Below are 25,598 nucleotides of genomic sequence, written 5' to 3' on the forward strand. Positions count from 1 at the left end.
TTAACATCCCCCTCTGCTTTTAAGCGGTTTTTAAAACGTTTTACTCTACTCTGGCGCCTCTGTATACTGAGTTTTTTCTGATGTACAGCCCAGTGTTAGGGCCAATCAGAAGTCAGGTTGCATGTGAAACTGGCAGTATCTCATTAGGGGGTTTACTCACAAACAGTGGCGTAATTACTATTCATGGGGCCCTCCCAGCCAAACTTTGATGTGGCCCTCCCAATGTTCACACCCCCTTCCCTTGCCCTTCACGGCTTTGGGGCCCATCTCACAAGGGTCATAAAACACGTGTGGCTATCATGATGTTCACAGCCATAACAAGTGTCACCCCAAAACCCCGGATCTAAAGTATAGTCCCTTGTATAGCAGAGAAAGATAGTAATTGCCCCCCTCCCCCCTAGCTCTGAGCCCCTCTGTGGTCGCAGGCGCTGCACCCCTCTAAACCTCATAATGGTTTATGTACGTAAAGTTTTATTGCTCAAAATTTGAAGGCCATTCTATGTACATAAGAATAAGACTTTACCCACATAAGCCGCTATCTGTGTGCGGTGCGCTAACATAACGTGCATAAATCTAGGCATTACAGCATTGCCCGGCTCGGTAAGTCAACCCCTATGTTTCACAAAAATGGAGGAGGCTGCTGGAGAATGTGAATGTAGGTCCATCCAGGTGGCTGGATGGTGTGATGGTTAAGGGCTCTACCAAGGAAACCAGGGTTCGAATCTCGGCTCTGCCTGTTCAGTAAGCCAGCCCCTATTCAGTAGGAGACCTTGGGCAAGTCTCCCTAACACTGCTACTGCCTATAGAGCGCGTCCTAGTGGCTGCAGCTCTGGCGCTTTGAGTCCGCCAGGAGAAAAGCGCGATATAATTGTTATTTGTCTTGTCATATTCACTATAAAGGCCTGGTGGTTTGGGTTCATCTTCTTTTTCTTTTTCTTTTTTTTTTTTGCATGAGTCACTAAGTTTGGAACTAAAAAAATAATTTATTTCCTATTTTAATCAGGAAAATATGAAATTTTAAAAACAAGTATTTAAAGAGCATCTAATGTAAAATTGTGAGAGCGTGTCAGGAAAGGCTCTGTCTTAATCTTCTGCTGGATTGACTATCAAGTTTTTTTTAAGTATAAATATACTTCCTTTATGGCAGTATTCCTAAGATAACCCTATGGGAAAAAAATATTATTACTTATTTTAATTAGGTAAATGTGAAATTTTAAGTGAGGATATTTCATAAATTACCAAATTACCAGCAGGGGGAGCCGATGGGCAAGTACAAGCAATGCAGTTCATGGAGAATGGGTAAGCACTATATCTGTGTAAATGTAGTATTATCTGATCTGAACTACACAAGCACAATAAGTGTATACAACTCGCTAAAGTACTGACATACTGTATGTGCTATAGCCATATCCTATTTATCACATTAACATATTTTAGTACAGAACATAATACATAAATTAAAAAAATATATAAGCCCAAGTGCAGGCTCAGTTTTATCATGAACCATTATGTTAAGTTAATTATGCCTCAAAATGTTTAGTGAAAAAACAAAATAAAGTTTTGCAGCAAAAATAGTAAATACCTACTCCACTTATTTATAGATACTCAATGACCCTCCTAAAACTCTGGATACAGGACCACTCCCTCTTCAGTCACATGGGCATCAAGGGGGGAGAGTGAATGTCATGTCAGCTAAAGCCATGCCTCCATGTTGACTAATAGCCAATCAGGAGGGATGGCTGCAGACTGACTGGGAGGAGGGAAGTGAACAGGCAGCAGGAAATTACTGGAGATAATTACATCTGTTCAGCAGGTATTTTACTTTTTTTGTTTTGAAGGTTCTGCAACGTATTTAAACAAACCTGGTTTTGCACATAGGTATTAATGATAATGTTTTTTTTAATGCATTTAAAACCTATTTCTGGACTTGGACTTTAAAGAACACCATACAATCCCTGTGACAGCGACGCAAGGTTTTTTTTATTGCCAAATCCAACCTAATTTTGTTAAAGAGACTCTGTAACAAAATTTTCAGCCTTATTCTATTCTATAAATTCCTATACCTGTTCTAATGTGGTCTGTCTTACTGCAGCCTTTCCTAGTTGCACAGTGGCTGTATTACCTCTGTTATATAATCTAATCTTCTTTCCTCTGACGGCTTTGTCGGGCTCAGGCAGGAATCTGCTTCTCTGCTTGTGATAGGATATATAGTTATAGGATATAAAGTTCTATATGAAAAACACTGATTTTATCTTGTGGCCAGGCTAAATTTGCACGACCAACTGGATGTTGCTTTTACTCTGAACGTTTTGTGCACAACGGTTTTCTCTAATGCTACCTAATATCAAGTTCTACCAGGGGCGGACTGACAACTCATGGGGCCCTCGTGCAATAGGAGATTATGGGGCCCCGTACCAGTGTCGCCCACATTTTTAATGTTATTTTTTTGCAGAGTAAGATCTAATAATTTACTGACAACAGATATGTCATACTGATGCGCGGCGTGCCGAAAAATGGGTGTGGTCACGCAACAGAATGTGGGCGTGGTCGTGGGTGGGGCAAAATATACATGACTTTAGCAGTGGTGTAAAAGGTCTGCCAGGGAAGTTTGAGTTCTGCCATAGTGTTTTCCCCCAAAACGCATGTAATCTGACAGCATTTCACCAAAAATCCACGCCATTTGGCAGAGGTTTCTCCAAAATACAGATAATATGGCAATCGTTCCCCCAAAATAGACGTAATCTGGCAGCAGCAGTTTCCCTAACATACACATAATTTGGTTTGGCAGCGGTTGCCCAAAATATGCATAATCTGGAAGCGGATCACCCAAAAGACATGTAATCTTGCAGCAGTGGTTCCACCAAAATGCACATAATCTGGAAGCACCAGTTCCCCCAACATTCATAATCTGGCAGCGGTTCCCCAAAAATACACATAATCTGGCAGCAGCGGTTCCCCAAAAATAGTTAATCTGGCAGCAGCTCCACCAAAATAGGTGCCTCCGGTATAGGTAACAGGTCTAAAGGTATCCCCAGTGGAAGTAACCAGGTGTACTGGTGTTCCCAGCACAGGTATCCAGGTCTATAGGTGTCACCAGTATAAGTAGCCAGGTCTATAGGTGTCCCCAGAATAGATAACCAGGTCTATAGGTGTCCCCAGAATAGGTAGCCAAGACCATAGGTGTCCCCAGAATAGGTAGCCAGGTCTATGGGTGTCGCCAGTATAGATAGCCAGGTCTATAGGTGTCTCCAGTATAGATAGCCAGGTCTATAGGGGTTCTCAGAATATGTAGCCAGGTGTATAGGCGTTCCCAGTATATGTAGCAAGGTGTATAGGTGTCTCCAGTATAGCCAGGTCTATAGGTGTCCCCAGTATATGCAGCCAAGTCTATAGGTGTTCCCAGCATATGTAGCCAGGTGTGTAGGTGTTCCCAGTATATGTAGCAAGGTGTATTGGTGTCTCCAGTATAGCCAGGCCTATAAGGGTCCCCAGTATATGCAGCCAACTCTATAGGTGTTCCCAGCATATGTAGCAAGGTGTATAGGTGTCTATAGGTGTATAGCCAGGTCTATAGGTGTCCCCAGTATATGTAGCAAAGATCTTTAGGTGTCCCCAGTATGTAGCTAAGTCTATAGGTGTCCCCATGAGGGGAGGAGCGCAGTGAAGGGGGTGGTGTTCACAGCGTGGGGAAGCCCCCCCCCCACCCTTCCCTCACCTTGGGGCCCCCTCCTAGCTCTCCCCTCCGGTATTTTTAAATCTCAGCGGCTAACAGCGGGCGGAGACTTACCGCCATTCTTCCAGCCGCAAGGGACGCTCTCACTCTGCGCGCCACTAGTCTGGTCTACTGAAGATTACACTTACAAATTGCATGATGATAGGTACTCCTTGATGCTCATATAAATCTATCTAGTAATAAAACATGTATGTATATATCTTACATGCTGTATTGTGTATACATGCATGCCAATTTGACTAGCAGGTGAAGGGTTAATAGAGATATCAAATTTGCATGTGTGATATTTAATATTTTCCTCATTAAAACATTTAAAATAGTTGTATTCGTAATGATCCTAATAAATAAATATAAAATAAATCTGAAAAACACTATGCAAAAGAATCTACAGAATCCCTTTAAAGTGAACCTCCAGACTAAAAATCGACTCAGCAGCACTGAAAAGGCCTGGTGTTTCTTTCACAGTTTCACAGCATCAGAACTTTGTTTCTCTTATACAAGCCTCATTTTTAGATGCACAGAAGAAAAATGCCCGGGCATTTTTCCCCTGATGCTGTGCAAAGCATGATGGGAGGGGTTATCAGGACACAGGACAGTTGGAACTGTGTCTCCTGCTCCTTGTCACCTCCTTTCAACCAAAAAGATGGCTGCCCCCATGACAAAGATGGCAGCCCCCATGAATCACAAACATTTGCCTGTTCTTTTAAAACAGGGTGGGTAAGAGATTATATTACCAATCTATTTTAATCAACATAACTAATGTAACTTAATGACAGTATGTTTATTTAGGCTGAAGTTCCCCTTTAAGGTCTGCCTCCAGGACTATAAATCATAGCTCCCAACTGTCCCTCTTTCGGAGGGACAGTCCCTTTTTGGGAGCTCTGTCCCTCTTTCCCCCTCATTTGTCCCTCTTTCAGGACTTTGTCCCTCTTTCTATATAAATATTTATATTTCTATACTAAAAATGTGTTTGATTAATTCTAAACTTTATGCCCATCCTTTAAATTGATATATTAACAATTTTAAAATGTTACTATGAAGGAAAATGAACCAGGATAGAAAGAACCAGTGTGGTTTGAATTATAAAACAACATATTTTTCTTATGACATCTTTATGGTATGTGTGACTAAGGGCTTGGTGGGGGCGCGATCAGGGGTGTGGCAGGGGCATGGCTTAAGTGTCCCTTTTTCTCATCTCAAAAAGTTGGGAGGTATGTATAAATCTATTTTAGTTTTGGATAATAAGAAAGGTTCATAGAACTTTTTTTTGGATGTTTACTGCTGTCTCCTCAGTGGGGAGGTTTTCTTTCACTTCCTGTTCCTTGGACTTCCATAGCTCTAACATAAACCATGGTGGTCCCATAAACAGGAAATAGAAGTCAACAAGGAAAACTTTATGATAACACACACATGCACGCAAAAAAAAAATATAATTGAAAAGCTTCTAATCTCTTCATATTTCACCCAAAATTCAACCATTTTCAAGGAGTTGGGGGTTTATGCTTTTTGCCGTACTGTACAATGTTTAAATAAAAATATATGAGTGATTTAAGATTATTTTAATACCAACACCACCACATTCAATTATGCACACCTTTGGATGAGTCCAGAATATTGCAAAAGTCGCAAAACAAGATTATTAACGCTATTCTGTTACATTACGCCACTTCTATCATCGAGATTGTCAGCACATAAAAGCCCTCTGAGTTAAGAGTAGGAAATTATTTGTTTTTAAAAATAAAATGAGAAAAAAACCTCTAAAATCCCATCATATAGTATAACACTCTGCTACTGCTAAAGTTTCTTTTTTTTGTGTGTTTTTTTTAAAAAGTCCTCTTCTCAAGTTTTACAACCAAAATATTGTCTAAGTGCTTTTCGTAAGGTTTTTATGCTGCGCTGTGATTTGAATGTTTGTCATAGATTTTTATGCTAGTGCTTAAAAGTAAGCATAGAAGCTTAAAAGGTAATTTTTGCAAGGTTTAAAACAAATGATTCAGCAATAAACAATTCCCGATCCTCTCCAATAAAAGCGCTGCTGGCGGCTGGAGCGTGCAGAAAGGCACGGGAGATCAGTTGACGGGCTCGATGTAGTTGGCTGGCAGCATTCCCGCCTTGCCCGTTCTCTGCACAGTCCCGTACATCCACCCTTCGTCAATGGACTGCACATTAACAATATAGTCACCGTCCCTGAAGGAGACCTCGTCGTCATCTTGAGCACTGTAGTCGTACATGGCCCTGTAGGTTCTCTGTGTACAGAAGCAGAAAAAAAGTGTTGTGCTTTTTTTTTTTTTTTAAATTTAAAGAGAAACCATAACCAAGAATTAAACTTCATCCCAATCGGTTGCTGATACCCCCTTTCCCATGAAAAATCTATTCCTTTTCTCAAACGGATCATCATGAGGCTCTGTATGGGTGGATTAGTGGTGAAACCCCTTCCACAGTGTGATGTTAGCGCCTCACAGCTCTGAGGTACTGACATCACACTGTTTGAGCCTTGTTGCATTGTGGGAAATAACAGCTGTTTCCAACTGACAAAAAGAAGCAAGCAGCATCTCCTTCCAGTGACATCACCTGCCAGCAGTAAACATGTCACCATGTGATGAATGTCAGAATGTAAATCAGGGAGAGGAAAGATTTTACAATGGGCAAACACTGACTGAATCATTTATACAAAATGATTGTAAAAATGAAGCACTTTTTTATTACATTATTTTCACTGGAGTTCCTCTTTAATGTATTTTTTTTTTTAAATGTATTGGCCTCAATTCACTAATCATTTCCACATTCGGTAGTGCAGAAAACAGCTAATTTTACCTATCGCCTTCCCAAATACCAATTCACTAAACCTATTACCGCACTTCAAATAAAATTGCCATCTAGTGAAGTAAATTACTGGCTTGTGCGGTAAATACCTCAAGAAATGCAATTCACAAAGATTAAAGCATCCTCTAAATCAAGCTAAAGTGTTTTCAGTATTTACCTCCAGCTCTGATCAGGCGGTAACTCCCACTCTCTATGCGGTAACATTGACAGATGTAGCAGACAGCCAATAGGGAGAGCCAGGCAGCCAACAAGGAGAGCCATACAGCCCTGCTTCTCACCCCATTTGGTCTGATACTCTGGAGGGCGGGACTGCATATCTGCATACTGGTATACAGAAGAGCTCCCTCTGGTGGTTGCAGCACATCTAAAGGAAAGCCGGGGATGCTCTGGACAGAAAAAACCTGACTCATGCACACCATTCGCGGGAAGACTCAGAGCTTCCTGCCTGACCTGCTCTACAGCTGGTGAGACTTACCGAGCAGGGTTTAGTGCAATGAAGCATGTTTTTCGGTAAATTACCAAAACTTCTACCACATGGGAGGAAATCTTAGTGAATTTGAAAAAAAAAAGTGTAAAATACCAAATGCAGTATTTTACCGACCTAAATTATTTTACCGAACTGCCCGTAGTGAATTAAGGCCATTGTGAATTTTCACTTTTGTTGACAAAACCCCAGTGCTTCCAGATTGGCTCCACATATCACAAGGATAATTGGCAAACATTATTTTCTACTTTAGTTAGTTTTTATGTACATTTAAAACCTAGTCATACCGCAGCATTTATAAAAGAAACAGTAGATGGCAGTGCTAATTTTTGGTGTCACTGAATGGCGACGTGTTTGCATAGTGGTCTTGCAGCGCCAGGGTTCCTTGTTCACATCTGGGCCATGATACTGCTGTTTTCATAGATATTGTCTTTCAGTTGGCTGGTGCCAGTCACACTATATTGGAAAGGTAGACCCAGCAAACCACCAAGAGGGCAAGAAAATATTTCACCTTTTCTGGAAACACGATGACTTCAATTGTTAGTCGCAGACCTTGAACAAAGGTCAACACCCAAAATCAAAGAGGTAGCATTCACAAGCAATGGCGTAACTGTATTCCCCCCCCCCCCCCCCAAACTGTGGAGAACTCGGAAGCCATGGGGGCCCGCTTCTCCTCCTAGTGAATAGAGTCTGGTTTCTTCTGTTTCTCCTGCCATCCACATGCTTTACAGTGACCAGGGGTCCCCAACCTGTGGTCCACGGCCCACTAGTGGTCCGCAGGACATTTTACAGCGAGCCGCGGCTTCAGACCGATTTTTTACTTCAAAAGTGTCATTTTTAGTTGTAATGCACGGCCGCAGCCGTGCACGTCATGGTTCGCCAGTCCCGCCCCCTCATTATGTGGCCAATCAACCCCCTTCCTGCGCCGGGGAAGAACTGCATATCGGAGGCGCCAGTCCTGCCTCCTTCATCAGTGGGGCTAATCACGGCAGCGCTCGTAGGCCTTCAGTAACGCCCCCTCCATAGTTGTGGCCAATCACACTCTTCTTCAAGCGGCATCACTGCGGCGAGTTTGGTCGCAGAGCAGGGCGCCATTAGAGGTGTGAGCTGACGCTGGGAGCCTGACGCTGGGACCCAGTCAGATGCTGAGAGCCAGCCAGACGCTGGGAGCCAGACGCTGGGAGCCAGACGCTGGGAGCCAGACGCTGGGAGCCTGACGCTGGGAGCCTGACGCTGGGAGCCTGACACTGTATGTACAACACACCAGTGTGTGTGTGTATGTGTGTTTATATAGGGTTAAAGCAGGATGAACATGCATGTATAGGCACAGCAAACCAGTATGTGTGTGTGTGTGTATATATATATATATATATATATATATATATATATATATTATAATATTTTCCTATCTCTTTTTGTGCATCTTTTGCTGGGGCACTATACTGGCTATACTGGGGCGCTATACTGGGGCACTATACTAGCTATACTGGGGCACTATACTGGCGAACTATACTGGCTATACTTGGGCACTATGCTAGCTACACTGGGGCACTAAACTAGCCATACTGGGGCAACTAAACTCCCTATACTGGGGCAACTATGCTAGCTATGCCACTGCAACCTCCCCCCCCCCCCCCCCCTCTGTAAACGGCTCCACTTTCCACTCCTCCCAACCCAACGTCCAAACACCGCCCCCCCCCCCCCTTTTCACAACCCACCCCCCACCCGGCGGTCCCCGGAAAAAAAATTGGTCAGAAAGTGGTCCCCGGGCTGGAAAAGGTTGGGGACCCCTGCTTTACACTGTATACTTTTGGCACCTGAAGCATGTCGTGATCGAGAGCGGTTGTATGCTAGCATAAAGTGTGTGGCTGCCAGGAAGAACAGTACAACAGAGAAAGCACCAGAACAGGTAGTTATTACACTATACAGTACACAGTCAGTGCAAATTATAGGCCATAGAACGATGCACACAACAAGAAAAAAATAATACATAAAGTGTGAGTTTAACAGGTCCGTAGCAACTCAGTGGGATTAGTAAAACGTAGCTTTTAATTATAAGCTTAAAATGGGTCAGCAAATATACCAAATAAAGTCCATATGCCAACATAAAAATTGTGCCTGACGCGCGTTTCATGGCCTTTATAGTAAACCAGAGCTGTGGGAAAAAGAAGATTTGATACTCACCCGCAGCTTCCTCCAGCAGTATAAACACTTATGAGTCCCACGCCGTCCTCCCGCGATCTGCTGTTCAGCCCCAATAACAGTCTCATTTGCGTCAGTCTGGGTCTACTGTGCATACGCAGGAGATCCGCGCATGCGCAGAAGACCCAGTCTGGACCCGACTGAGCCTATTACTTGGACTGATCACAGCTGAACAGAAAATCGCGGGAGGACGGTGTTGGATTCACAAGTGTTTATGCTGCTGGAGGAAGCAGTGGTGAGTATCAAATCTTCTTTTTCCCACAGCTCTGGTACACTTTAAATAGGTCGTTTCAAAGCAAAGCGTTGAAACTTCAACAGTTGTGACAACACGTTTATAAAAAAACACAGTATTGCACATCCAAGTTAGATGTGAATCAAGCATCCTTTTCATCTGACCTGGAAAACCGACCAAAGTCTTAGACTAAAGCTGGTCACTGGTTGTGTATTAGGTTGCGTACATGCTAAAAGGGCATCAGGAAAAAAAGGCGTGTGGTGAAACGATAAGCGGTAATAGCATTTATAAAAATATTGTGTTGTATTTAGTTTACAATAATGTTTTACAAATTAAAAAACATTTAATAATGTGTATGAAATCGCAAATCGTGAAAACGATAATATTCCCTGTTTTAAAAGTGAAACTTTTAATTACGTTCGTTAAAAAACAATAATATATGTATAATTGTTAGAACTGTATAATATTGTGAATAACATTCATTTATTGTTTCATGTAATCAAATCTGAAAATACAGTTTCTAACGATGAAAAAAAAATATAAGTACGTTTTGTAATAACTTTTGCAAAATATTGGTAAATATTTCTAACATTTTACTACACTAAACCTAACCCTACTCTCACACAGAACTCTAGCTATCCCTAACCCTTAGACCAGGGGGGTCTAAGGGTTAGGGATAGCTAGAGGTGGGGTTCTGTGTGAGTGCCTAATCCTGAGACCCCCCTGGTGGTTCCTAACCCTGAGACCCCCCTGGTGGTGCCTAACCCTGAGACCCCCCTGGTGGTGCCTAACCCTAAGACTCCACTGGTGGTGCCTAACCCTAAGACCCCCCTGGTGGTGCCTAACCCTAAATCTCTCCTGGTGGTGCCTAACCACAAGACTCCCCTGGTGGTGCCTAACCCTAAGACCTCCCTGGTGGTGCCTAACCCTAAACCCCCCCCCCTAGTGGTGCCCCAAAGGTGCGTACACGCACTACAGTAATGGATGGGTCCGTCAGACCCTACGGCTGGGCGGGCGTTCTGGCATTGTTTAGAGGCAAATATATATGGCAGCCTCCATACCCCTCACTTCAGTTATCCTTTAAGTAGAAGAGGAGGGGGATGGAGGAGAACTGGGGGAATGGTGGGCATCAGAACAGCTTCCAGTGCATGCCTGCTTCCCCTGTTATTCCTCCTGAGTTCAGCTCTGGTGTCCTTTAATGGGTATATCCAGGGCCGGGCCGAGGCATAGGCTGGAGAGGCTCCAGCCTCAGGGCGCAGTGTTGGAGGGGGCGCACAATTCATTCAGCTGTCATTCCTAATTGTGTATGAAGCAGAAAGAAATAAGAAAAGGGGATACATAGCAGTGACTGTAAGCCAGATAACTAGATATTAAGGTGTTGGGGAGGTTGTGGGCCCTGTGGCACCTCTTAGTCTAATAGCAATCAGTGTGTGACTGCTGGGGTGGGTGGGAGGGATGGAGGGGCGCACTTTGGTGTCTCAGCCTTGGGGGATGGAGGACCTTGTCCCGGCTCTGGGTATATCATTTCATAAATCAATAAAAGGAGTCTGCAGTGTTTGATGATTGTTTAGATTAGTCGGGAATTACTTGTTTATTTCAAAATCTTCTATGAGAAAAAAATATTACTAACTGTTCACTAATAAGAAAAAGACAAACACATGAACAAACAGAAGCTCTGTAAAGTTATACTTTGTTATACTTTATGAACACTAGATGGCAATGCGATCCTTAGGATTTCCTGCTTATTTACAAGAAAACTACAGTCGCCGATTTTATTACTGTTATGGATTTTTAATGCGCCGCACCTTCGGTGGGGCTGTAAAATAGAGAAAACAAGCTGTAGACAGTTACAGTGCAATGGGATACAGATAAACAACTGAACAAGTCAGCAATGCATTGTCCATAGAGGTGGAAATATGTCCACACTCTACACAGCAGCAATTACACATAAGGGGAAATGAGAGCCCTGCCCATTTGAACTTAGTCTACGGGGTTAAGGTCAGTGGCACAGATACAGAGCTCGGGGCCCCGATATAGAATTTGGACCTTCACCACTGCCCTCCATTCATACAGTTGAAAGTGGGGTTAAGCCCAATGTGGCAAGTATCCCACAAATCAGGAGGGCAACATTGGGGGAAAGGGGAGGACAAGAGAGCCCCCCTTGAGCATGGGCCTGGTCGTGGTGGTGACCGCTGCGATCGCGGTCCCTATGCCAGTGGTTAAGGGATAGAACAGTTGATAAGGGGAAGCAGTGTACAAGGTGGTAGCATGGTAGTCGATGGCTAGTTAAAGTGTCTTAGGTAAGGTTATATGCTTGCTTGAAGAAGAGTTCTCAGGTTGATGAACATATTGTGGAAGAAAGTTCCAGAGAAAGGGAAAAAAAATGGAGAGAAGGCTTTTATGTGAGAATTAGAAGAGGTGACTATGGAGAAAGACAGGAGAATATTGATAGTAGAGCAGGGCTTTCAGGCAGAGATGTACCTGGAGACAAATGAAATTATGTAAGAAGGAGCTAGACTATAGAGTGCTTTGTAGGTGAAAGTTAGGATCTTCATTTCTATATTTTGTGTGAGAAAAGTGAGAGGAAAGGGGAATCATCCATGCTGGTCTGGAGCAGGACCAGACGCTAGCAGGTAGGCCACAGGGGAGAAAGGTGCAGTAATAAATACATTAAACAATCATCAATTATTAAAGGCCAATCAAGCTAATTAAACAATTCAAATTATAATAGCGATCAGAATGATATGTTAATATTTTTGGTATTATTAGAGTTATATTGTGCCAGCATATTAGATGGCACAAATCCTGTTCTTTTTGGGGTACCTCTTCCCTCCCAGTTACCTAATAAGACCACCCCAATTTGTTGGGGGGTTAAATACTAAGTTACTAGTGCAACACTCCTGGCATCAAGATACTAAAGAACCTGAGTGAGGATGGGCTTTTCTCACTTGCCTTCATACTGTGGTTAAGAGTACTACAACACACACTTATGATTATCACATTTTTTTTACATACACCCTAATGCTTTATCTAGTATCACAAAGTACTACACAGGACGCCCTAGGTCTCTGTGTCTTTTTTTTTGTCTTTTCTGGAAGGCTCTTCGGACTCCCCAAATATCATCCTACAACTAACATGTTGTTCTTGAATATGGGCTTGTGATAGAGCCAAACCAGTTTAGGCCACACAGTCTGCCCTGCAGTACACATCTTTTATGAATGAGCTTGTCTAATAAGGTCAATGATTGCTGTCTGATGCAGACAACCCCTAGAAGGTATACTTACACAGATGTTTTTGAGTATGAAGCTGGAATACAAGCTTATAACAAGGAGGAAATTATCCAAGGAAGAAATCTTGGACAACCTCAGAAAGGAAGTCAGCACCATTTGGCATCTATATAAGTCATATGTTACTCACCATACTCGGGGAGGTGGAATGTGCATGTGGAGAGTGCATCGACCTCATGGAGGACATACTTGACTGCGGCCCGTACCCGTAGCCTTGAGACGGAGAGGTATGGTAAGCACCGGGAAGCACTGGGGCTGTAGGCAAAACCAGGGATTAGTAAGTGGACTTTCTGAAGCACAAACACAAATACATGATAAAAAGTTGTGCGAACGTCAGCTTGACCATTTTCTAACAGTTCAGGCCTGTGAAGGTCTTGAGGCAAGCAGGCTGACCTTTGTTGAAAATATTCTTTCGGCAGTCATGGATTCCAGTCCTTCCAATAGGAATAAATTATGTTTCCAGGCTAAATGATTATTCTGGGATTAAAGCAGAGCCTGTCCTCTTCTGGGAGTGTCTTTTGCGATTACTGTGGTTACCTAAAATGGGGCAGCCATACAAGGTACCCAAAATTCTAAACTGGAATCCCTTAATGTGAAGGTGTTGTGCCTCTACTCCACACAGCAATCCACACCACTGAATTCCACAAGCTGAGAACCACATTTCTGTCACTTATGACTAGGACCGGAGAGTGACTAAACCTTAACCTTTTGTTCAAATTATTCTATAATTCAGTGCAGTCACAAAAAAACGATATTTTAACGTGTACCTGAAGAAAATTGATAGCCAAAAAATAGATACTTACCTCATTAGTAGAAAGTCTCTGAAAAGCCAGAAGCTTCCCCAACCCTCTTACACCCCACCGACAACAGCTTGTCAAAAATGTTTCTCATGGCCACGCTCCCACCACCTAAGAGAGCACCTTGTGTAAGGTCACAATTATGAAAACCTGTCTCCCAACTCCTTATTGCATCTATAGTTGTGTTATTGAGACTGTAGTCCAGCTTTATGGTAAAATGCAATCTTTACACCAGTGTTTGAAATACTTGTCGGTAGATGCTGCCATTTTCCTGACATTTGGGCCACCAGTGAATAATCTATCTCGGATGACTTTCAAAGCAAACTGATCCCTGGATAAAAGTTCAACTGCTACGGTCCCAAGAGAATGATGGCATTTTAGTTATCTGTGGATGCATGGAGAGTCCGCAAATAAACGTTCACTATATGTTTTTATTCTATATTACCACACAATATGAAAAATGAATAAACAATAACAGGTATAAGGCAAAAATGTAATTCATATTCATTAAACGTTAAGCAAATTGTAAAAATAAGTGTATTAATTCACACTCAGAACAGCACAAACGAGCAGAACAATGTTTTAATAGAAAATGTACACACAGCTTCAATTCATCGCAATGAATTTATATTTAATTATTTTATTTTTTTCAGCATTGATTATTTTGTGCTAAGAGATGATACCCAGTTAAAAAAAAAAAAAAAATTAAGAAAGTTGTTTCAAAGCAAGAGAGTCATTGCTGGGCCTACATTTGAAAATGTATTTGGGAGCGGGGTAAAGCAGAAAAAAAAATAGCAGTAGTACATTATCTGTAAATTTACAGATATTCTACTACTTAACTGATGCAGTGAAATATTGGTAATATTTGCCTATATTTCACTAAAATGGGCAACTAATACCCCCCAAGTGGCACCTAACCCTAAGCCCAACCCCCAACTCAAAGATGGGTGCCCGCTATTGGTAGCCACAGTTCACCCCAGGCCCGGCACCTATTGAGCTAGCGCTCGTTTTTGTTGCGCTTTTTTTTTTAACTGCTTAGATTGTTGGATCCATACTTTAGTATTTATGAAAAATTCTCTTTTCTGGTGCAAGTTGCGGTTTTGTGTCCACAAGAACATGAATCTGATTACTTAGTCAGGATACTGTACTGCTGTGTAGGATGAGAATATGTCCTCTATGTTGGGCGCAAACATAATGGCCTCAATTCTGGTAGGGTTATCAAACAAATTACCTCATGTGAGGTAATTTATCTCATGAGGTAATGACATTTAGCAATTCTGGTAGGTTTTAGTCATGTTTTACCTCATGAGGTAAATTATAAGGTAATTCATGAGGTAATTTACCAAAATAGCTATTCTCATGGAGATTGGGGGGCATGTTAGCACATATTTTACCGATCAGTTTAAGACCTGTCTGTACCTGGAGGTAAAGTCAGTTTGTACGCATTTTACAGTTTTTAGCAGAGTTCCTACTGTATTGCTGTTTTAGTCGAATTTCTATTCAGGCTGTGTAATAGAAAAGAATAGTAGAAATAAAACTCAAAATATTTACTAGATTTTTTTTTATGGGATGCCTATAAATGTTCTCTTCATAGGTTGCTACATAATCAAATACACCCTACCCCCTCAAAAAAAGAAAAAAAGAATCTTCCAAAGACTATCCTAACTTATGGAAGACAATTAAAGACTGCTATAATTTATTTACTGCATGCTTACCACTGAAATACCTCGTTTTACCTCACTTTATGCATTTACCTCATGTTTCACCTCATATTCGGAAATTGCTAAAAAAGAGGAAAATACCTCATGAGTTATTTTACCTACAACAAAATATTTACCTCACATAGCTACCAGAATTGAGTCCAATGGGTGTACCCAAAGGAGAACAAGGTTCTTTTTGCATGTGGGACATTTCAGCTTTGACTGAGGTGCTTCTAATTTTTTTTTTCTCAAACCAATCTCCCTGGTCTCCTATTTAACAGAAAGATGCCAACCATTTCCCCACAACACTCACCTATGAAGGTCCTCAATACAATTCTGGACACTACACACACTGGGTTCCAGAGCCACACCCATCCATCCCTTACAGAATGAGAGGGTGTGGTTACCAGATGTACTGTAAGTCCTTCTCCATTAAGCATGAGGGAGTGGGTGAGTGATATATGTGCCACTATCACCCTCAGAGAGGGCAATTCAGTAGGGATGGTCTTTGCTGGCAAATTTGTATCTGGATTATTTTATTGGGGGGGGGGGGGGGGGTCTTTTAGTAAACTCCACTCCACTACTCTCTTCTTGGACAACTTTGCCTCCAAGTTCCCACACATTCTCTCCTCTGACCTCCCCACCATCATCCTCTGAGACTTTTAATATACCCTTGGATGACCCATAGCTCTACTGCCACCCAGCTGCCCTCTATTGCCAGCTCCTTTGGCCTCTCACAACATTCCAGTAGCCCCACTCACCTTGCAGATCACACCTTTGTGTCTCATCCTCATTCTGCATAGTGCCCTCCCCACCCCAGGTCATTTGCAAAGATCTCCCCACAATCTCAACCCTAACATCCTTGCCAGTGACCATGACTAGCTCTCTTCCTCCCTTCTGAACTTGATCTGTCTCAACCAAGCTGCCACCCATTATAACCTCTCCTTCTCATCCACCTAAAACGCCCCATCATTCATCCCAATCGCCCTTCCCGAAACCACAGCCTTGGCACACTTTCCACTCCCACGCAGCATCCACATCGCATTATATCAGGGCTTTTGCAAGCATGAGACCCTTTAGAGGTGGAGGATCCCTAAGAGTGATAGTATGGGGGGGGGGGTCAATTTTAAATTTGCTAATGGGGACACAAGGGAAGGATGGATTCAGATGATTGAGTCGGAGCCAAGTTGCCAGCTTGGCCCCCCTGCTTACCCCTTGACTTTTTTCAGAAGAAGTTCAGTTGAGAAGGGGCATCAGAGGAGGTGATATTCAAGTCCCTGAGCACCCACCAGACCCCAGATATCTCAATAGGTTGATTTGTGAATAGTCTTTACACACATTAGGTAGAAAAAAGATAATTCACCAAATTGGTGTTTAAAAGGAACCCGAGGTGAGAGATATTTATGTCATTTTAACCAATACCAGCTGCCTGGTAGTCTTGTTGATCTTTCTGGTGGTCAGTAGGGTCTAAATCACACCCTAAAACAAGCATTTAGCTAATCTTGTCAGATTTGTCATAGACATTTGATCTGCATGCTTGTTCAGGGTCTACGGCTTGTCTCTCGCCGTGGGTTCCCTTTAAGACAAAGAAGGAGAAATAAAATTGGATCTGAGTAGGTTGATACTGTTTTTTCTTTTTATAATGTTTTATCTATTCATGCAAATGTAGGAGGGTTCTTGAAAAATAAAGGTGAGTTCAAAAATCTTGGTCAGGAAGGTCTATGCAGAGTATAATTTGAGTATATTGTCAGATTGAAAAGTTCTATCTACACAGAATTTCCTCAGTAATCTTACGGTGTCTGCATCTCTTTTTTTTGTCTAGCTTTTCCTTTAAGAAGTGAAAATGTTAAATCTGTTAGTTAAAGCCAAAATCCAGGAAAAAATACATTTTGGTTTGAGAGAGCATGGAAAGGGGTTAAAACAGCCTTTATGCGTTCTCCTCTGTGCGAGGTTTCCTCACTTCCTGTTTGGACAGGAAGTCATTAAATCTCTCCAGCAGGGGCAGTACGAGACTATGCACTGTTGTAGTGGGAAAGATTTAGAAGCCCAGACAACTTTTTTTTTTTCTTTTCCATGGTGGGGTCATATTAAACACATTGACGGCCATGGAGAAGATCTGGGGTTAAATGGGCCTAACAGACACATAGAAAAAAAGTAAAACATAGCAAAGGTCCTATCCCCTTTCCAAAACTCTCCAAAACTATTTTATTTTTTTTCCAAAGCTGGACTTTAAACACACAGTGTAATGTAATGTTAGACATTGCTGCTGGTGAAGCATTGCACAGCACCCAGGTGTCAGTCTGGTTTAGGGCAACCATCCTCCATATATAAGATTAGTGGTCTAGACTAGTAGTTCTTAGAGTTCTATGGTTTGTAGACCTCCTAGAACACAGTTGTCGAACTCTGATCCTTGAGGGCCAATTCCATGTCAGTGTTTAGCATGAACTGAGAAATGGAGAAGTGTGTTCTACCTGATGAACCACACCTTTCCTGAATAAGTCTCATCAATTAGTTTGAGCTGTTCCAAAAATGTGTGAGGATATCGACCCTCAAGGACTGGAATTCGACACCTGTGTCTTAGAACAAGTCCAGATTGTGAAGACCACATACATACATCCTCCCATTAAGGCATAATTACTACTGAATTACAAGTCCATTTTTTCGAATGAAAATAACAAGACGTTATTGGTCATTTTAATATCTTTGCTCTTTGAAAGTAACTTGCTATTCAACCAGAGAGGTCCATGGCCATGTGGCTAGGGACCGGCCAAAACACATGCCTGAGGCCCACCATAATTAATGGGAATTTCATTGCAAGATGGCGGAGAAAATGTACAGATATCTTGCAGTATATCATGTATGTATGCATGTGAAATTCCAAACATGGGAATTATAACCTGTAAAATGCTCCCAGACACTTTACTGTTCATTAACGCAAACCAGAAGCGGAAAAAAACCCTTATGATATAATGAATTGTATATGTAGTACGGATAATGAATAGAACATTAGTAGCAAATAAAAGAGAGTCTCATAATTTTATTTTAAGTGAAATAGCTTTTTTTTATAATCTTGAATCATTCTGTCATATTAGCAGTTTCGAAACCACACTTTTAAGCTATTAAACAAAGCAGAAGTAATGACCATTTGAACTTCCCTCCAGTAAAACCTTATCACAAGTTGTCTCTCACTGTTTCTTGGCTGTTTAAGTGCTTCAGAAAACAGGACTGTATTTGTCCCAGTCTGTTGAAGAGCTCAGAGAAGCTCTTTTGCACAGATAACAACTGAAGTTTTTCAACTCGTTCTGTACTGGAAAACAAAATTAGTTTTTTTTTCTTTGCCATGAATGTTCAGTTTCTTAGCTGTACTACACATACAATTCATTATCTCATCCATTTATTTTCACTTCAGGTTTGCTTTAAGAAGTTGCTTCACATGAAAGGGCAACTTTTATGTCTAACTGGTTATTTTTAGGCCTCTAATGCTTAAAATGGAGAGATGGCTGCCTTAAACCTTAAAGGGGTAGTATCTGTTACCTCCTTCATCAGATGCCCTTGTTCCCTCACTGCAGCAAGAGAAACTAGGGTTTATCTCAGACACCTCGGACCTGTCATCAGCCTGGCTCACTGCAACAGGTCCAGCAGAGTGACAAGAATGCCGGGTGCCAAGACTTGCACGCCCTGGGAACCAATGGATTCCATGGTGATTGCAGATCAAGAAGGAAGAATGAAGATAAGAAAATCCCGTCAATGAATGAATAAAGAACAACAAAAAACAAATGATTTGTGTTTACACATACAGAGCTCGAGAGAGGACTATCATCACCCCAGCCTAACCTTTTCTGGACCCTCTTAGTACTACATATTTATGGCAGCAACGCAACAAGTACATTTAACTTAGCAGATTGAAGCAATGATAACCATTTTGGAGAAGGTGCCACAAAGACATACAGTCATTTCCCATTGTGGCTGATTTTAGGTCTTGGAGGCAGTTTCGGAAAACAGCAGATGATGTCAGCATATAAATGGTTGTATCTTAGATTTGTCCATCACCAAGAACAGCAATCTTTGTTGCAGGCTGAGACATCTTCAGTTTTGGAAAGCCCAAACTAGCCAGTTTTATGCAGGGCCACCATCAGGGCAGAACAACCAGTGCTGCCATACAGGCCGGAGCCTACGTTGGGTCTGGGTCTCAAACAGTGGCTCTGCCACACGGGCCCCAGCTGCGATAATAAAGAAAAACCTTGTCACCTTTATGCTTCCCCCTGAAGCCATGCTGCCGTTCTTCAGACCAGCAGATCAGTGCGGGGTGTCTGTGCTCACCTAATTCCAGCGAGGAAGTCCTCTCTTCTATGCACTCTCCTACAGCCCTCTGATCATTCTACTCTGGCTCTCTGGCCGGTCTTCCTGTATGTCAGATGAACTCACGTGACGTGGAGAACCGGGCAGCGCAGAATCATCGGAGGGCTGCAGAAGAGACAAGAGAGGTGAGGACTTCCACGCTGGAATCAGACGGGCTACACAGACATGCTGATCTGCTGGTCTGAGGAAGAGGGGGAAGAAGTTCAGGCTCCCTCCACATTAGCTAGTTTTGTGGGGGGACTGCAGGCAAATTTTGGGGGAGGGGATGCTGGCTAGTAGGTTTGCCCAGTATGGGACCCGGAGATTTGGCCCATTTCTTCTATGATCTTCCACAAGAATAGTTCAAGAAGAAACCTGTGCATTTTCATCATGGAGTCTATCCGTAAGACTCTGATTGGCTGGCTGCGATCATGGTTCACTTTAGTCCATTTCCTGTGTAGACTAAAACAGGAAGGAGAACAGACATGGTCACATGGTAATGACCAAGCAATCAGAATAATACACTAAACACACAATCAAAATCGCTCACTTGGAGCTTCATGAAGGGACTTTATGTATGCGAGACTGCCTATCTCAGGCTAGTTTCTAAGCTAAATAGCTCTCAGGGCGAGTTTGTCTGAACTAAGAGGCAAGGCAGCAGCAAGCGCTAGAAGTGGGTGGGGACTGCCATATTCATCTGAAATTTTTAGCATCAGCCAGCTGTAGGCACATGCCTAGAATGCCTGTTGGTAAATTCAGCCCTGATTCAGACACAAACAAGCCATGCAGCTGTGAGCCTAGACAGAGCCAGCACCTCTGTCTAGTGTGGGGCTTTGCTCTGCTACTGTATAGCACACAATGGCAATAGACTGTTCTAGTCCTGTCAAACATAATCTATTTGTTGTGTACTTCATACTCCTAGTCTAGAATTGAAAGAACAACATTTGTCTGCTGTACCAGTAAGCATACGAAGGCTCCGAGACTGAATATTGTCCTCCAGTGGGTCAATGTCGAAGATGGAGCCTGGATCAGTGCGCCAAACTTTAAGGTCTTTTGATGAGAAAATAAAAAGAATGAGGAAAGAAAACAAGGATGAAAAAAGACAAAAGCAGAAACACCAGCAGAACAGATGAGTAATGGAATGTATGGAACACCACGAGAATGCCCAGAAGGTCTTCAGCTGCTTTTACCCGACACTGACAGGCTATGTTTGTAGTTCTATGCACAAACCACTTGCTAGTAAATTATTATTACAAGCAAATAGAAAGGTCTAATTTATTTACACAAAGAACAAAATGTGTGTATGTAAAGTGTGTGCGCGTAAAGTGTGTGAATACAACCACTTCTTTAACCTTTAGAGTGAATAACCTTTTTCGACAAACTAGTACTGCAAATAATCCTCCATCCAGAGTGAAATGTATACCATATTTTTCAGACCATAAGGCACTCCTGACCATAAGACGCACCTAAATTTAAAGGTGAAAAATCAGGAAATAAATATACTAAACCTGGTGCGTCCATGATACAGGGTCGTCTTGTAAATCCTCTTCCCCCAGCTATCTCTATCTAACCAAAATGAAGCACTTTTTAACCTTCTTGGGGGAGATCCACGCCAGTCTGCTGAACACTTCAGCTTAACCAATATACTCCCGTCTCCAAAAAGGCCAGCCTCTAATCTCCCCATTGGCAAAGGCCTTTATTGTTAAAGGATTGGTTAGTTAACCAAATAATAGGGTAAATGTACCAAAAACATAAAAATCTTGTTATCGTAACCCTGAAAAACCAGCACTGCATCTATGCATCTAAATGTACTGATTGCTCCCTCAGACAGACATCTCTTAGGACACAAATGTGTATCTGTGCTCTTTGTCCAGAACAACCATACAATGCACAATGCCATACATGTTCTAGATATTACATATATTTTTTTAAATGTCTGCCCGCAGTGAAAATGAACACCCGCAGTCTCACAGTGGATCAAGCAACATGAACAAACTACACAGCGAGAATCAATCATTTTTTGATCTAGCATCTTTTTTTTAACTTATCACTTTGCAATGTATCAATTTTTCCCCCTTACTGCTATATTTCGGTATACTTCCTCTTTAATGGCAGGTGCACTTCAAAGGTGGGCACACCGCGATGACCACCTCACATTATGCACGATTAACTTGAAAGACTCACCTACAATCATCCCAGGTCTCCTGTCCATCTCAACCACGTGAGGGTGGACCCCCTTGTAGGCAGCGTCGCTCACGATCTGCGAGTTCTTCCTGACGCGTTCTGTCACCGGATCATCCACCACCGGCGTGAAGCCTCTGCCTTTCGTCTTCTCAAAATCTTCATGATATTTTATCTGGTAACAAGTATAAAAAAAACAAATCTAAGTGACAACAGTATCAAAATCACCTGCGAGTGTGTAATAATCTGCCTGCACTAATAGCGTACATTTACAGTAAATCTAGCACTTAAAGTGACCCTGTGGTGAGAGGGTTATGGAGGCTGCCATAATTATTTTAGCCCCTGGCTTCCCTGCTGATCTGTCTGGCTTCATTAGTGTATGCTCTAAATCACACACGTGAAACAAGCATGCAGCTAGTGTGTTCAAATGTCATTAAGAGCACCTAATCTGCATACTTGTATGAGACTGTGGCCTATAGTATTGGAGGCAGAGAACTAGCAGGATAGCTAGGAAATATGCATTGTTAAGAAAAATATGGCAGGCTACATATTCCTCTCAGTATAGTGTCCGTTTAAAGTATTAGTATACTTATACTTGAAGGACTACTGAAGTGAAGTAAAAAAAAATCTATTTTTTATTCACCTGGAGCTTCCTCCAGCCCTGAGCAGCAGTCTCAGTCCCTTGCTGCAGCTCGGGTGGTCCTTGGTGTCCCCGCTGGCCTCCCACAATGATAGCGACCCGCTGGGGGGGGGATCGGCTCTTCTGCGCCTGCTTGGGCACTCGTGCTCGCGCATCCGTGTCATTGTGTCAACTACTGCGCAGACGCAGTATGCACCAGATATTGTGAACGCGCGCAGAAGTGCCGACCCCGATCATTGCGGGAGGCCAGCAGGGACACCGAGGAGGACTGGAGCTGCGGCGAGGGACTGAGACTGCTGCTGGGGGCTGGAAGAAGCCCCAGGTGAGTGAAAAAATAGTTTTTTTACTTTGCCTCGGAAGTCCTTTAAAGGATAACTATCATGAAAAATTGTAAAATTTAAACTACATACTGTACAAATAAAATTTAGATTTCCCAACAGCATAAAATGCACTACAAATTACTTTCTTCCTATGTTGCTGTCACTTACTGTAGGTAGTGAAAATCTGACTGATCTGACATGTTTTGGACTAGTTCATCTCCTCATGGGGAGGTCCTAGGTATTTAATTTCAAAACAGCACTTTCACTGAAAACAGTAATTTCACTGAACAGCAGTTGCTACTTTCAACTGCCAGAATATTGTGCAAAGGAGTAGTGAAGATGTATAGATTCTTTTCAGGAATTGCTATTGTAAAGAATAAAGCTAATACTGAGAATCCCCATCAGGAGATGGCCTTGTCCAAATTATGTAAGACCTGTAAGATTTTTGCTACCTACTGCAAGTGACAGTAACAAAGGAGAAAGGAATTTTGATAGTTGTAACTAAAAGCTGAAATCTGACCGGTGGATTTGAGTAACTCCTAGTTAGTGTGCCTTGTTGCACTGACTTTGACTATTAAGATGAATTGCAATGCACATCAGATATTTTAACACTGCCCATAACATATTAGTAGTACAGAACAAAAGTCTAGTAGTCCATAGTAACAGTTAAAAAAAACATGCAATAACAAAACACCGTGGTGAAACCAATACCAACCAACCAGTCATCAGCCTCTATCAGCCTGGTATAGCCAGACTGGTGACAAATGAATTCTGATTGGCCATTAGAGGTTACAGCAGAATTCTTGTTACCTTCTTATTACATTAAAGTTGTTATCACACCCAGATGCATACAGTAGATGTTCAGACATGCAGCAGGTCACACAGCATGCGGCACACTCACACCATGTCAGGTTCATCTGCTTTTTGCTGAATAAGACCACACCAGTAGGTTAGTATAGATGCTTTATTAGGTTTCGGATATGGCATTCAGTGACTACGTGCCGCTTACTAGCTCAGAGACAGCAAGGCAGTGAGTCTGTCCCGGTAAGAAGGTGGGTAGCCAGCGTGAATAAGGCTATAAGGTGACATCAAGGTGACCAAAGTGCCCCACGAATGGGAGAGTTATGCTGATTCCTACCATTGAGATCTTGTTTTGTGCCTCTTTGACATGTCTGAGTTCTGGGGTATCTAGAATGACACTAGGTCTACCTTTCATTTGCTGCAAGTCACTGCTGTACTTCACCTGCAAGAAAAGACATATTAGATCAGGGGTGTCAAACTCAAATACAAAGTGGGGCGAAATTAAACACTGGGACTGAGTTGACGGCCAACCTCAATGTTTAGTGGCCACCTTCCTTCCTTCTACAGTCCCCTCGTGTCTAGTGCCCTACCTCTACCTCCCCTATACAGTTTCTTAGTATCTAGTGATCCTCCCTCCCTTTTATAGAGTCCCCTGGTGACCTCACTCTCTCCACTATACCGTTCTGTTATTTCTAGTTGCCCCCTCCATCCATTTAACAGTTTCTTGGTGTCTTGTGACCCCCCCTACTTCCCCACTCATGGTCGAGTACTTTACAGAGAAAGACAAATCCGAGGGGTAAGGAGGAGAAAAATGTTCTCAATCTCTGCTCAGACAAGGTGGTCCACCAACAGTCATGGTCTCTCGAGGACGCATCAGGGCCACAGTACAAATGCTAGGTTCTCAGAGGCCCAAAGCCCCAAGTGACCGCCTTGGCCAAGAACCATCTAGCGTGTGTACGAAGCCGTAGACCGTACAACTCATCCCCATCCTTTTATGGATGGCACATCCGGTACAACTTGCCGAACTGATATGTTCCTGGTTCTTTTTAACCCTTTCCATCTCAGGGGTAACGCTGACTGCTGTGACTTTTCCAGCCTTATCTTTGTAGTGAACCTGCAAAGAGAAAAATCCAAGTAAAATATCAGATGTTCATCATAACTACTGATTATGTACACCTACATACTGTTCAGCCTCCGCTGGTAGAGTGAACAATTTGGCTGGTTCTGGTTTTAAGTGACAGACCCCCTAGTTTACAATTCTAACAGCAGTAAACACATATATTTATGGTTCTGAGTCCAGGGGTACCGTGACTGATGTACATTTTTTCCACGTCATTCCCTGTCATATAAATTACTTGACATGGTGAAAGGACTCACTTATCTGTTAGCTGACCCATGTCTACCAGTAAGAGCTGGATCATTGAGCAATGAAGACAGTGGCCAGATCTGCTAAGTCACGTTTTCTTTGGCCTCCAGATTCCTCAAACACTGACCCAATCAAACATCTATGAGATGTGATGGAAAACAGGTCAAATGTATAGATGCCCCACCTCACAACTTACAAGACTTAAAGTGTGACCAAGCTGAGCCGCATGTCAAAAAACGGATTCTCAACTAAGAAGAAGGAAGCCTCTTGATCCTGCAGAGGCTTCCCACACTGTCCTCCAGACCACCGTTGCCACTCACAGAGACCCCAAAGGAATCCAACCGTAGCTTGATGGATTTATGTTCTGGGCTGTGCTCCCCTTCATGCATGAGTGGGGCTGTACTGCGCCTGCATAGGTATGGCTGCACCTTCGGAGGCGCGGGTGCAGCACGGCCACGTTCATGCATTAAGAGGAGCATGACCCAGATCTTCCAGAGGGTCCTGCCGATAGTTGGTGGGGCGAAGAGGACACAGGACACCTGCAGAATACAGAGGTTTACCTCTTCTTAGCTAATTATTACTGATGATCGTTATGCACCGATTATGATTACGCAAAATTTCTGAAAGTATTACAGCCATACTTAAAGGGGCACCATGGTGAAAAATTTTAAATATGTGCAAACATAGACAAATA

At 42.6% G+C, this 25,598-nt stretch overlaps 2 protein-coding genes across 4 annotated transcripts in view; both read right to left on the reverse strand.

Moving 5' to 3' along the window:
- Positions 1-5,277: 5,277 nt before the first annotated feature.
- The window catches only part of LOC137518168 (LIM zinc-binding domain-containing Nebulette), a 252,739-nt gene continuing 232,418 nt past the window's right edge, over positions 5,278-25,598 (reverse strand). For 2 of the 3 annotated variants that reach the window (XM_068235594.1, XM_068235596.1), the window contains exons 5-9: positions 21,781-21,952; positions 20,554-20,646; positions 18,793-18,936; positions 12,892-13,016; positions 5,278-5,979 (exon numbers count right to left, since the gene is read on the reverse strand). In XM_068235594.1, the coding sequence (XP_068091695.1) occupies positions 5,803-5,979; positions 12,892-13,016; positions 18,793-18,936; positions 20,554-20,646; positions 21,781-21,952 (711 nt within the window). In that variant the 3' untranslated portion in view covers positions 5,278-5,802. The remainder of the gene's footprint in view (positions 5,980-12,891; positions 13,017-18,792; positions 18,937-20,553; positions 20,647-21,780; positions 21,953-25,598) is intronic. The other variant, XM_068235597.1, reaches the window with a different exon arrangement.
- Positions 23,891-25,598, reverse strand: part of LOC137518182 (nebulette-like) — a 75,064-nt gene continuing 73,356 nt past the window's right edge. The window contains exon 21 of the mRNA XM_068235644.1: positions 23,891-24,652. Coding sequence (XP_068091745.1) covers positions 24,440-24,652 — 213 coding nt within the window. The 3' untranslated portion in view covers positions 23,891-24,439. The remainder of the gene's footprint in view (positions 24,653-25,598) is intronic.

Source organism: Hyperolius riggenbachi, chromosome 5, assembly GCF_040937935.1.
Source record: "Hyperolius riggenbachi isolate aHypRig1 chromosome 5, aHypRig1.pri, whole genome shotgun sequence".
Lineage (NCBI taxonomy): Eukaryota > Metazoa > Chordata > Amphibia > Anura > Hyperoliidae > Hyperolius > Hyperolius riggenbachi.